Raw genomic sequence first — 14,401 nt, forward strand, 5'->3', positions numbered from 1 at the left:
TACACTTCCCACGTTTCAAAGGCAATCTGGGAGGATACTATTGAATGGATTGTAGAGAATGGGCTTAATGTCATGTTTTTAAAAGATTCTAAACTTTGGATTGACTTTTATATATATATATATATATATAATTGTTTTAGGTGTCTAAAAGGGATGGTATTTCTGATGCCAGACAATATAATACCGTCCAGGGGTCTCCAATGGTGATAAGGACATGGGACTCCTGCCAGATTCCAGATGGTTCATCACAACTGACATCTTGGTTGGCGACTGTGAAAAAGATCCTTGGATTATTTTATTTTATTTTCGTGGGAGACCGCAGTCGCAGATCTACAGGATACACCAGGCAAGTAATGCCAAGCAGCTATTGATTATGTAACTCTTTTAAATAAGATTTTTTTTTAAAGGTCTAAGTTTTCTACTTAACAGTGCAAATCCTTTGCCTGTTTACTAAAAAATCCCACTGTGTCCAATGGAACTTAGCTCATAGTTTGCGTTGTTAGGGTTACAGTCTTAAAGACTTAAGTATGTAGAATGGACCCCATAGCTGTTGACTATGTGTGTATTTATGTATATTTTTATCCTGCTTTTTATTGTCTCCCAAGGTGGCTGATGTCAACAAAATAAAATAAAGAGAGAGACAGAAGTCTTTCCATCAGGCTTACAAACTAAAAAGACAAGGGGAATGGCAATGGAGGGCAAAGATAGAGGAGAGGGAGTTCTGGGAAACAAAAGCTTTTACTACATTACTTGTGACATTTTTCGTGGCCTAATAAATGGCTAATCCATTTTTTGAATATTTGTCATTGGCCTTCCCTTACTTTTCATGTATCCTGCTTTTATTCATTTTAATTTTTCTTAACAGATTTGTCTGATTTTTAAATACTGTGGATTGGATCCAAAGTATCCCTTCCATGAATGAAAGGACTTCTTCTTTTTATAAAATAATTTGAGATCCAGTAGAGGCTCCCACTGGAATAAAGGGGGAAGTAATTTCCACTTGCATCCCCCATCACCTCCTGTTCTGTTCCACAAATTCATCCAGTGCTCTGGAACAGCTTTTGGGGGTTCTGAAAAGGAGCATCTTATGACTGGATTTCCACTCTATATGTTTAGTACAAATAATAGGTAGAGAATATTCTACTGAAAATGACATTTTCTTGGATCAAGCTCAAAGTTCTAGTTGGGGAATCACACCGGAGTTTTAATAAATGGACTTTCATAGTTCTTACTCTTAAAGCTTAATAAATCTTGTTTGGTTTTCAGACTTAGTTTTGATACTTAAATTGGTTCTGAGATCTGTAATTGTGGTCGTTCATGATGAAAGGATGTTCATGGAGAAAACTATTTTTAAGCATGGATTAGATATTGTTCTTGTTACAGTTATGTTATATAATATGTGAACTAGGAGAACACAAATTATAATGGCTCCTCCTCTTCTTTTTAAGGCTCCATATTTCCTTTAGATTTTTAAAATAACCTTTTCTAATGAGGATGACTGATACTGTTACTGTAAAGGAGGGAGGTGAAACAATGAAAGATTCAGAAACGGAGGTAAAAGACAACACTGCAGTGCAGCCCTTCATAAAATCAGAAAGCCACGAGCGAATTCAAGTGGAAAAGGATGAAAGGTGTACCGATAATAAAAATGATGTGCAGGTAAGAGATTTCTTTCACCTTATTTTCACCCTCATAATGCATATTGAGCAATGAATTCTTTAGTGCTACTGCACTTTTTAGGTTCCACCCCACAATTTCCTACTGTGAGATGCCATTCTGCTTCAATGATGTTTTAATAACAGAAACTGCATGTATATTTTTCTCTTTCTTTACATTTCCCTTCCCTTATTGTTTACTTGTTAGTTTGCTTTCAGTTATTCCTGAATAGATATGAAGGTACGTTTGCCAATTTTCCCAGATAGGGAGATGGAGGTATTATTGTAGCGGTACATGTTTTGTTGCACCAAATTGTAGAGTTATTATCTCACTATTAATATTGTGACTGCATGCTGCTTGATAAAACACATCGAGCCTAAATTAATATCTGTTGTTTTGACCTGATTGCAAAGTCAGGCAATTTGTCTCCATTCAGTGGCCCAAACAACACGCTCCATGAACGGAATACATGAATTTTGCTGTGTGGTGGTTCCTCTTTTTACTCTGTATGTGTGGTCATGTTTTGTCTTTCCAAATTATATAAATTGGTTCATTTCAAAAGTGCTTCAGTTTTTTTGCTTACTTAAGCATTCATATTCTGCTTAACTCAACAAAAATGGAAAGCCATCTTTTTAAAAAAATAGTAAACTTAAAGGTGGCTTAGAGGGTCTAGCCATCTTAAAAGGGTTAAATGCCTTTGCCTGAATGCTACCCACCTGTCAAAGTTGACCTGCAGGAGAAGGATCTGCTTCACCAACATGTTCCCTGACGAAACAACACCCAGCAGGTTAACCCTTTCCTCACAAGCTTGACGAGAATCATGGGATTATAATTTTGTAGGGTTGGAAGGGATCACAAGGATCATCTAGTCCAACCCCCTGCAATTCAGGAATCTTTCACCCAATGTAGGGCTCGAACCCACAGGCTTGTGATTAAGGGTATCATGCCCCACTGACTGAGGATTCAATCATGTTGGTCAAGCAGCACCCAACAGGATTGAAACCTGCCCATCAGGTTGGCTTGCGCTGGCCTTACGGACCCACTTGGACCTTCTGGCCAATATTTTGTCATCTCAGTTCTCCTAATCTACTTAAATTACACCCACACTTCCTCTTCCTGTGTGTGTTTATGTGCAGGCAGACAGTCTGCTGAAGTTTGCAGTTAGCATGTAAAGGTGGCAAAAGGGGAAAGCTTAAGAAGCCCCACTGCACCACAATGCCAGGTGTCCCTGTGAAATGCAAGTTCAGTACTTTGCCCACAGTTGGGAGTTGTTGGTGGGGTGGCAGGCAAAATAGTGTGTGCAACTGCTGCAGCAGTTTTGGCGGGAATGTCTGGTTCCTCAACCTCTTCAGCCCTGCCATAGATTGTTTTGCCACTTATCTAAGTGACAGAGGTAGCAACTATGGTGCAGCCATCTGCTGCTGAGTTGTTGTGAAGCACTCAGAAAATGGTCAACAAATATCTCTCTCCTGCCTTGCATTGATTTGTGGGGGCACAATGGAGCTGCTTTTGGAGGAAGAAGGGACTGCTCATAAGCTAAGTACAGAGGTAGTGAATTCCTCTTCCTCAAGTAATGGCTATAATGGTTTTAATCTATCCCCTAGAGTTTGTCAGCAGGGGTCTGTAGTTTTAGTAAAGCCAGCAATAGATTTGTCAATGGTCCGTATTGTGGTTATAGCAACTGATACAAACTCATGCGAGTAGCCTACCCTTTTCCCCACAGACCAGCCTTTACAACTGAATGAAGCAATGCTGCAGGAAATTAGAGAAGCCCTGTTAGCGAATATTTCTAAGGAAATAAGGGAACTTCACAGTGCTTCTAGTACCTAGTGTTCCAGTGCCTGTACTCCAGGCAGGGCTTCAGCATTTCTGCTGCTGTTGTTCGTTCCACTGCTCAGACTAATGTAATGCCAGCCTCCACATGCAGTTCCAAGAGGGCAAGTGAATAAGAGGAGGTGCTTTAGACTCAAAGCAAGTTACTGACACCATGTCATTGTAGACCTTTTTTTAGTTTTGGAATTGAAAGAAGGCGAACACAGTGATGAAGCGGAAGAACACACCTCTCATATTCTTTCCCCTGCATGCCTTTGCTGTACAAGACATTGGCCTCACTGGGTCTTAATGACAAACCTATTTGATACTCAGTGCTACATTGCTTTTGGTCCTTGCATTCCTTGCATTCCTTGACATTGGCATTTGTCGGATTTTTGTTTTACATAAAGTAGAAATAGTACAGTTGGCGCTGATTATAAACAATATGTGACTTGATTGTATTTGATTATAACTTAGTTGCTCATTTATGATTTGGGATAGACAGTGATACAGTTCCCCCAAGTATTAAGAGCAATAGATCTAACACAATTTATGCTGGTTTCATCATTACAATGCCTGAAGAAGCTTCCATTTGATAGCTATAACATTCAGAGTGGCTTGTATGTGAATGGGGAGTTTCCTGCTATGAATGTCTGGTGACACTGTGAGAAATGTCTCCCCCCTCCCCCCAATAGGTACATGCAATAGGCCTGTGAGCAGAAGTGTGTTCTCAGTATAAGCAATGTGGAAATTATTTTTTAAACTGAGGCTATGTGGCAGTGTTTGAAACTCCCATTGTTCTAGGCGCATTTTGTAACAGGGAATTTCATTAGCACAAGCAGTTTCTGAGCTCTGGGCACAGTACTGCATCTAATATTTCAGATTAAAACTGCAGAGTGGAAGGAAATAAGGACCTTTTCGTGCCTCCCCACTTCCAGCTACTCTCTGAAGAGTGGAGGAGAGACCCTCTTAAGAATATTAGGGGGTGGGATGGGGAAGGACTAGACCACGTGAAAATATATTATTAGCTGCAGTTCATTCATTTCCAGCTTTGTATTCTTGTTATAAAAAAGCGTGCCTAGATATTCCGTTATTGCGCCCATAACCTAGGTTTAAAGTGCCATTTAGCTCCTAGCTTTCACATCTGTTTCTAACACTACTATGTGGAAATTAGTGTCATGCAGAAACTCTCTGTGTTATAGGTACTACTAACCTCCTGAGTCCTTACCGCTTCCCATCACCTGTTGTTTTGGCATCTCTATTCCCTTAATCTTAGTTCTTGAAGAATGAGATCATATTGCACACTTATTCAGAAAAAGTGCTTTATAGGCAGTTCTCATGTTATTTGCAAGTAGACTGAAAGAAGCAATTTGCACCTGGTTTTTAGGTTACAGTTAAAAGGTTTGCCCATCTGTTAGGAAAAGATACTTGTAAAATGAATGAGATAGAAAAATCCTTCCTCCAAATGCCACCTACTTAATACAAATTGTGCTGTTGATGATTTCTTTTACTCAAATTAAGCATTGATGCAAGCCTGCTACATGTAAGTTTCTCTTTAACAGGCCTTGATTTTCATTGTAATGATTTTAGCAATTTTAAGTAAAGAATGAATGCATCTATATATATGAGGGGGCATGCATGGGTGGCAGGATTTTGTTTAGGCCACGATTTAGCACTTTGGAATCTTTCTCTGAGACACTACATAGGTTTCCAGATTAGGCTGTTTCCATCAGAGTGTGATTCATGCTTCCTCCTCATTCACCATTAGGAAATGTAAAAAGAAAAGAAAAAGCCTTTCCCACACTCCATTTAACAGAAGCAGATGAAATTTACAGGCATACTGCCAAATTACAAGCAAGTGCCTCTAGGGGTGCTAATGCTAGGCACCCTTTTAAGTTTATAGGAGTTCACTTTCCATATGAAATCATTCCCTCTGGTTATAGGCATGATCTATTAATCACAGTGGAGCTCTTTCTCTCCTTCCATGTTGTTCTCCTTTCCTCCTTTACCCCATTTTGCTTTTTATGGTAAGCTCTGATATTTTATTTTTGCTTCCTGCGGATACTAACTTACTGTACACTGTGGAACTTCTACCTCCACTCTGTTCTGCTCCCATCTCTGCATGCACCTTGCACCCTCCCCAGATCTGTTCCAGAAGATTTGGAGGACCCCTAAATCCATAACAGATTTAGGGACTTACAGGTGGTAGAAAGGGGAGATTCTGTTGCACAAGTTGGGCTCCAAATCATTTTTCCTTAAAATTTTATTCATGGTAATATATGCAAGAGGCTCTAATTTTAAGACTGCAATCCTAACTGTATATTCAATGGGACTTGCTCCCAGATAAGTGTGGTTAGAATTGGTGCCTAAGACTGAAAACATTTAAAGCTGACAACTTCTACAGGTACCTACTGCATCTGGCAATGCACACCTACATTGTTCCAGTTTGGGGGCATCAGTGCTTTTGTAGAGTTACCTTATCAGGGTGATGTTATGCATCAAGAAGGCTAGCAATGCTAAATAGGAAAGGACAAAAAAAATCTATGACAAAATCTGTCAAAAACAGCACTTTATCCTTAATGTAAACCACATACATTATCAGAAGTCAACATTTATAATTTATGCATAAAAGCACCAACTGTTTTATGCATGCTACTGTTTTATGCATGCTGTTGTAAATAACTTTGTTCCTTTCAGGCCTGCATCAATTATAAAACTTGCTCCTATAGCAGTGATCCTAAGCATCTGACTGTTTGTCAGCCTTGGATTATACAGCTCCACCACTAGGACTCTTTGCATGATCTCCTAATCTCTCATTTGGTGCAAATGCAGCTGCATCTCACACGTGCACACTGTATTACCAAAAACCGCCATCTCACAGTTTGCACACTTGAAATTGGGCAAGTTCTAACAATAGGCCTAGTAGAAGGATCTTGGACCCTAGATCAGGCATAGGCAACCTCGGCCCTCCAGATGTTTTGAGACTACAACTCTCATGATCCCTAGCTAACAGGACCGGTGGTCAGGGATGATGGGAATTGTAGTCTCGAAACATCTGGAGGGCCAAGGTTGCCTATGCCTGCCCCTAGATTCTTACTTACACTTGAAAAACAACTATACATGTATTTAAAGGTCTAGCTCACTGTTAGATGAACAAACAAAAGATATTTATATCTTTTCTGAAGAGGTTGTTTACAGTAGCTTTATCCACCATCAAGGGATGTTTCTAGGGAACGTTACCTTTGTGTAGTAATAAGAAGAGCTTGGTGTATCAGACTACTCAGTCTGGCATCCTGTTCCTTTACAGTGGTCAGCCAGGTGCCTGTGGAAAGCCTGTAAGGAGGATATGAGGACAGTTTCTCTCTCCCACAGTGGTTCTCCAGCAACTGATAATCAGAGGCTTTCATTCTGGGGGGAATATATTGCTATTGTGACTAAAAGCATTGGCTGACCTGAGATTGGTCACTTTCATTGAGAAGAAGGCTACTGTCTAAACTGTAGTTTAATCATGCAGTGTGTGGAAAAAGTAGTGCCTTTGTCCTGATTCTCCTGATTTGATAACCCCAGGTTTCTCTCTCTCTCTCTCTCTCTCTCTCTCTCTCTCTCTCTCTCCACCATGTATATTTTTATATCTGTTAAGATGTCTCCCTTTCTGAATTGCTTTCAAACTAAATAGTTCTAAAATGTAGCCCAGGCATAGGCAAACTTGGTCCTCCAGATGTTTTGGGACTACAACTCCCGTCATCCCTAGCTAAGAAGACCAGTGGTCAGGGATGATGGGAGTTGTAGTCCCAAAACATCTGGAGGGCCAAGTTTGCCTATGCCTGATGTAGCACTACCACTTATTATCTTTACCTTGAAGAAAAGAATCCAGAATTTCTGCAAGCAATTAGTTTACCTCCAAGGGCTAGTGAACCTTCAGCTTTATCTTAGAACTTGCAAGCAAATGCTTTCACAAAAAATTGTTTAGAAAATGCCTTAGGGGCTCTTCAGTTCCAAGAATATATATATGCAAAAAATGCAAATACTCATAAAGAAGGAAGATTTGGGATCCCAGATTTAGAATTGTATCACCAAGCATATTTACTGTCAGGTACACAATTCTGGAGATCCACAACTGAAAACAACTGTCTAAATTGGGCTGCTTTGGAATATTTTTATGTAGCGCCTTTAGAAAGATGAGCGGCATTTGGGTCTAAATACATTATGCTCCTAAGTCTCTCTGCCAGCATTGCTTGCTGGAGGAAATCACTAGCAGAGGGACTCAGGAATGGTGGCGGTTTCACCAGTGATATTCCGCTGAGTGAAGCCAACCACAGTCTGTTCCTCATACTGGTCCTTGGCGATGTATTGCTATATCACCCAGGCCTAGTCATGTGTCGTTTCTATACTGGACGAAGTAGTAGTTTTGATGCAGGTCATTTCCAGACCATTTTCAACTTGTGGCAGGCAGTGTCAAATTGGCTGTACCTAGTGGCTGATCAGATAACTGTTGATATAAAGTTTGATTGCTTTCAGCAGGATGTTTTTGCTTATATGTGTAGCAGTGCCTACTGAAGATGGCACTTTCTCTGAGGAATACAGTAAAAGGTGGTAAGAACAGTAGTTACTTTCCAGAACATAAACCAGGCAGAAGAGTATTGGCTAAGTGGCGGCAATGTTATTTTAGAAACAATAATCTTCCTTAGTTTCTGACAGTTGTGTAACCCCTTTGCCAGTCTGAGCTGAGCAGATGTGGGGGGCAGAGCGAGCAGGGACTTTTTTTGCACTTGTCCTGGGGTGTGTTAACTTTTCATTAGCAAGTTATAAACTTGACAGACTTTTCAACGTATAAACAGAATTATTGCTCTAGAAAGGAAGGTTGATGTTTCTCCATCCAAAGATCTTCGGACCATGCCTTTTGCATTTGCTCATAGGATGGATAATCCTGTAAATAATGGTCAGGGTGGCATTGTTTTCTCTCTGCTGTGCACACTGGTGAATTGATTAATGCTTTTATACAGTCAGTGCATAAAGTTTTAATGCAAACTCTCTTTTGTTATGCTCACCATTCAGCGGCCAGTGCAGTCTTTTGGACAGACAGGAAAAAGGTCAAAGGTACAGTAGACTTGTGTGCTGGCATGCTAAGGAAGTCTTCATGCTTGATGAAGCCTTGCTATTTTGTGAAAATATGTATTGACTTCAGTTTTGTTCTTTTTTTTGGCAATAAAGTATTTTTGTTTTGGATTTTTGATTTGCCTAATTGTTTTGTTTTGCTTTGCCTGTATATTTATAGTGGCTTCTTGTTGCTAGACAGAGGAAATAGTGCTTCTCTTTGCTTAATTTTTTTTCCAGTAACTGAAGTTGCTTTCTGCTGATATCATGATGACTTTAAAGCTTTAACTGCTTGTTCTTTTGCCTTCTCATAATGAATGATTGTGTATTGAAAATAGTCAGCATACGAATGTGAGCAGTTTTGTTATGCGCTTGGCAGTAAGTTAAATTGAGGAAAACTATCTGTGAACTGTAGATTTTTAATTTATAAATACTTTTCTTTAGTCAAGTACAAAGTTAAAGCTAGTTCGGGGCCTGGCTGTGTGTGAAGAATCTCCTCCACCTCCCACAGCTGAAATTTCACAGGACAACCAGGTAAAAATAAAATTGAGTATGAGACCTGAAACCTGGGCTTTTTGCTCTTTAAATTATGTTTTGAAAGAGAGCGGGAGTAGGGTTGCAGTTAGCCCTTTTGGGGAATATGTGAGCAGCTAGAAAAAGTGTACGCATATGGATGCATGTTGGTGTGTGAACAATTCATCACGATAGAACACTAAATCATTCCCTTGATCAATAACATAAAAGTACTTGGGTTGAGTGAATATTGTTTGCACACATGCTCTGTGTTTCCTGTGGCTCATACCCAGCTTTCTGGTTGGCAAAGTCATTTGATTTTTGAATGTTTGGTAACTCTAGAATATCTCTGTGTGACTAATACAGTATAGAAGGTTTAGCTCTGCAATCAATAAAGTGATTTGCAGTATACCTACTAGTGACTTAGAGACTTGTTTCCTGACGTTGAAGCAGTCATATTTAATGTGCCTGAATTTCATGTTCTGTAGAAATACGGTACTTCCCTTGACACCAGTGTGGCCTTATGAGTCCATCTTACTAGAGGAGCATAGTGGGATTGTCTTGTAAATCTCTTTAAAAGTCTGCCCTGTGTGGGGACTCCTGAGTAAATGCAGTTGTATCATAGGGCTTTATTATAGTCATTGGCCTGTTTTGCATGGAACACTAGTCCATGATTTAGTGCTGTATGAGCAAGCCCAAGGTACAACTGGAAAAGGTCTAAATGAGTCAAGAAACAGAAAGTAATGGGAGAAGTTGGATTATGTGGTGGCCAGTATTATGACGTAGGTGACAGGAATTTGAAATGAAAGCAGGGTTTTTCCCCCCGCTACAAAAATATATCTGACAGGAATATAGTTTTCTCCTCCCTTTTGCAAGTAAAATAAGTGCTTAGTTGTTGTTTTGTTGTTATTTTTGAACTCACAAGTCAGAAAGTTGCTACCTTTTAAAATAAGTGTTCCTTTCAGTGTGCTGGTGTACTGTACACTCTTTGGCATGTGGTATCTGTATCATTTTAGTTGTCAGTTAGCGGTAATAAGTTATTTCTCTTTAACAGCAGGGGTATGCATTCTGTTATTTGCTATGAACCTATACTAAGTTATTTACTAAATGCAAATCCTCATCAGGGAAATTAGCTAACTACTTTGGGGGGGGTGTCATGACTCATACCTTACAACATTCCATTGTAGTATGAGTATCCGATTTCTACTTCCATAGTCAAGAGAGTCATATTGTCTTGTGTATATTCAGAAGTGATACTAGCACTATAGTTGGCTGAACCTCCTTGACATCTGTGGCATAATGGAAGCAGGAGTTGGAAAAGATAATAGATTCCTACACTCAAATGCAAGAGAGGTGTTGGGGTTGTTTTTTGTTTTTGTTGTTTTTTACAATAAAGTAACTCCTATCAGTCAAATCAGAATTGTAATGTAGGGTTGAATTATTCTCCGAAATGGACGGATTTCTCATATTTCTCTTTTAACTTCAGCTGTGAGGGTGAGTCAGGTTTCCTTCGAAGCAGAAGCATTTCTCATTCATTCTCTAAAATGATATTGGCAGATTTTGCAGTTGCTTTGTTGTATCTTCACAATTTGCTAAACTACAGGAAGTATGGTGAGAGTAACTTAGATTAATTTTTGTTGAGCCCTGAGTAAATAAGGAGATCAAGGCCACTGAGAGGGGACTAGGCTTTGTGCACTGGGCCCAGCGCCAACCAAGGGTCTGGACTCCTAGCTTTCAGTAAAAAAACAACCCTAAAACAGATTTTTGTATGCTCTGAAAGGAAAGTTTTGAAGCTATGTAGAGCCACTCACCCAGAGACTTTTCTGAGATGAGCCAGCCTGCACACACCCTTTTATGTTTTTAATCAGTGAAGTGAGAGCTGTGTTTGGTAAGTGAGCTGTTTGGACACTGGGCAATAGATTTGAAACCTGGTGTCCTAAAGTGTTGTTGTTTCTCCCTCTGATTTACTGCACTTTTATTTCCTGTTTGGTATAGTTTTCTTCCATCCTAGCAACCAGAAGAAATTCACTGTAAAGCAAACTTACGCTCCATCTTCGCTATACATTTAAAACAGTATCATACCACTTTATACAGTCATGGCTCCCCCCCCAACCCCGGTTACTATTGTTTATTAAGGGTGCTGAGAGTTGTTAGGAGACCCATTCATTCTGCTCATGGAGGTGCCATTCTTAGAGGAGGCAGCCCTTTAGGCTGAGAATTAGTGGACTGGCTGGAGCAAAAAGTATCACAAGTTAGTTTAAAGTGTGAGACTACATATTCTCAGAGTATTTTTGTTCACATGGTTAGCAAACTGGCATTTGTTCGTATTTTGCTGTAAACACCTGTTGGCATTCTGTTTGTCAGACTTATTACCTGTGTGTAACTCCAGATTTATTTCAGGCCTGCCCACCCCACAACTGCAAGAAAAGGGTAAAAATTTGAATATGACCTAAAAATATTCACAGATGTTATGCAAATTTGAGTCTTTGAGAACAGCAGCAGAGGGCCTAATCCATATACTTTATACCGTATTGGCCTGAATATAAGCCTCACCTTTTCCCCAAATTCCAACTGTGAAAAGTTAAAGTGCGGCTTATATTTGTGACCTTACGGTATGCAACCATGAGTGCAGGGGAAACAGCACCAGGAGCGTGGCAAAGCAGTGCCTGCCAGGAGCAGCGAGGAATGGAGCGGCTTAGGTATATTCGGGTATTTTTTCTTTTTCTCTCCCCCCCCCCCCCATCAAGTTTAAAGGTGCAGCTTATATTTGGGTGCAGCTTATATTTGGGCCAATACGGTATGTAGCTCAGGAAATCCTATTTGAGATCCCTAGTTGGGATACTTGACAGTTGAAAGGGGCCAAAAGGATATAAAGTGAAAATGCCTAATCACAAAGCAGGAGACACCTCTACTCAAGCTTAGTTGAACAGTCCTCAAATCTGAAGCTCGTTTTAAAAGATGAATGAATGCAAAAAGTCATGTTTCCATAAATGTTTTATGACTAGTTTACACATCATAATATTTATGTGTTATTTTGATACTTTGGGAAGGTTTGGTATATATTCCTTTTTAAAGTAGACTGAACTAGTTTTTGAAACAGTGAAGTTTTGTGCAGTTTATGACATAATTCAACAATTTCTGGTTTTTGTGTGCTCTATAGTAGTTATTCTCTGGCAAGGTTCTCAACTTGAATTCATTTCTATTTCTTGAAGATTCTCTGGTGAATGTTGAAACGAGTTACAATTGAAAATTTAATGAATACTTTATTTATTTTGCTGCTGTTCTGTCTTTAATGGCACAAATGAGCAGTGTTTCACTAGCTGCAACTATATTTCACATCCCTTAAATCAGATTTATAGAGTTGTGTCCACTGTAGCAATTGTCATTTTGGAAAGATTTAGATAAATGAAAAAAGACTAAAGCAGTATGCTTAAAGGTATGTGACAAATTGTTCAAAATAAAAAAATCTGTATCAATGTAAATTCTGTCAAATCCAGGCACTAAAATGGGTTGTTGTTGTTTTAATAAGTAAACTGAAGGAAAGATTGCTACAAGGTAAGAGTTAGCTTTACAGAATGCATCTTTCCTTCTCTCTCTCTCCCCCCCCCCCCAGTTCTGTGTCCTTTGTTAGTTCCAGGGAATGGGAATCTGCACCATCAACTTTGTTTTTTTTGTAAGTCCTACTGAGTTCAGTGGAGTTAACTCACAAGTAAGTGGGTGTAGAATTGCCATCTAAATGCTGAAACGAATGGCCAGCCATAATTACCCAGTTTCATGTAACGTTAAGCCAAACACATGGTTTAGCGTAAACAAGCAAATGTCCAGGTTTCCATTGAGAAAATCATGGCTGCTTTGCTCTTTTTCTGGTCCTACTGCTGTTGTGCTGCTGTGAGCAAAGCCATGTTTTGACCCGACATCACGTCCCCTGAGTGATAAGCCAGAGAACAAATCTTGGTTAAAGCACATGGTTTGTCTCTCTAGCGAAATAAAGCATGAGCCCAGACTGAGAGACAATGCAAAACCCAGAGCAAATGCCCATATATTTGCTTGTCTGCGTTAATCCATGTTTGCCTTAGCATTATAACTGGACCACTGCTTGGGTTTTGTTTGGTCCCCAGCCACTGAAATCTATGTTGTGCACTAAAGACACATAGTGGGTTTGTGGGAAATAAAATAACGCTAATAAATCAATTTTCCTTTTAAATGGATTGAGAGGTTCAAACAAAATGCTGTGTGATTCCTTTCTGGATTCCAACCAACATACTAGGCTCTCTGCTGCAGTTGGTCGATTGCTTAAAATGACACATTTTTCATAGTGGGAGGGGAAAAAATGACGGATTTTACTTTTCAACAGGAGAAAATTCAGATCCAGCTAACACAATCTTTTGAAAAGGAGGAGAAACCCTTGAAAGATGAAGCAGAAAAGGAAAAGTCCATTGATAAATTGCCCAGGAAAATGTTATCAAGAGGTTTGCTATCTATTGTCCTTTTTAAAAATCTCATTAATCTAGCAGGAATGCTGTGAGGTGGCAGTGGGGGGGGTAGGGTGGAGAAGTATAACTAGAATAGGACAGTGGCCTGGACCTGACTGAGAACGTTTTTATCTACTCCCTCTTTCATTCAGAAGCCAGAAGGTGGGGAAAGGCCAAGGACAAAAGCTAGGCCGTTGCCAAATTTATTGTATGATTCTGTGCATGTTTGTTCAGAAGTAAGATTTCAGTGGCCATGTTTGGATAATCATATCTCTACTTAATAACCCAAGATATGAACAAGCTTTGTGGTCTCCCCCCCCTTTTATATGAGGAAGAGAACAAACAACCCACTTGTCTCAACTGGGAAACAATGTTTTACAACTTGGGAACAAGCTGGGATATGACACCATGGTTTGAAGCTGGCTTAATTTTCTGGCTTATTCTGGAACTATTAACCATAGTTTCCTGGTTTGGACAAAAAAGAAAATTTATAGTTAGTTCAAGACTTCCTTTCTTGCTTGTTGGCTTTCACAAAGGAAGGAGTAAAGGGGTTTCTTGTCTGCTCCCAAGGCATCTTCATATATTGGCTATTAACCCATGATGTGGTTGGCCAAACCAACCCCCTGCCTTCAAAGGGGATTACCCCTGGGTTAGTTTGGGTGACCCTTGGGAATAGTGTGGGGTATAGAGGGGGGAGTTGGCAGAAAGCATGCCCCCCTTATTTGAGCCGTGGTACAACTTCGTTTCCAAGCTGGTGTGCAACTATACTTCCAAATGTGGTGTTCTGGTTACTAATATGTAAAAAGGACAGCTTTTAAAATATAAGGAATATATTTTACTAAAATAATTAATAC

At 39.7% G+C, this 14,401-nt stretch overlaps 1 protein-coding gene across 6 annotated transcripts in view; it reads left to right on the forward strand.

The window, feature by feature from the left end:
- The first annotated feature begins 207 nt into the window (after nt 1-207).
- R3HDM1 (R3H domain containing 1) overlaps nt 208-14,401 on the forward strand; it is a 46,888-nt gene continuing 32,694 nt past the window's right edge. For 4 of the 6 annotated variants that reach the window (XM_081871049.1, XM_081871051.1, XM_081871053.1 and 1 more), the window contains exons 1-5: nt 208-346; nt 1,449-1,659; nt 8,524-8,565; nt 9,007-9,096; nt 13,430-13,544. In XM_081871049.1, the coding sequence (XP_081727175.1) occupies nt 1,489-1,659; nt 8,524-8,565; nt 9,007-9,096; nt 13,430-13,544 (418 nt within the window). In that variant the 5' untranslated portion in view covers nt 208-346; nt 1,449-1,488. The remainder of the gene's footprint in view (nt 347-1,448; nt 1,660-8,523; nt 8,566-9,006; nt 9,097-13,429; nt 13,545-14,401) is intronic. The other 2 variants (XM_081871052.1, XM_081871054.1) reach the window with 1 other exon arrangement.

The sequence above is a fragment of the Podarcis erhardii genome, assembly GCF_964252035.2.
Source record: "Podarcis erhardii genome assembly, chromosome: 1".
Taxonomy (NCBI): Eukaryota; Metazoa; Chordata; class Lepidosauria; order Squamata; family Lacertidae; genus Podarcis; species Podarcis erhardii.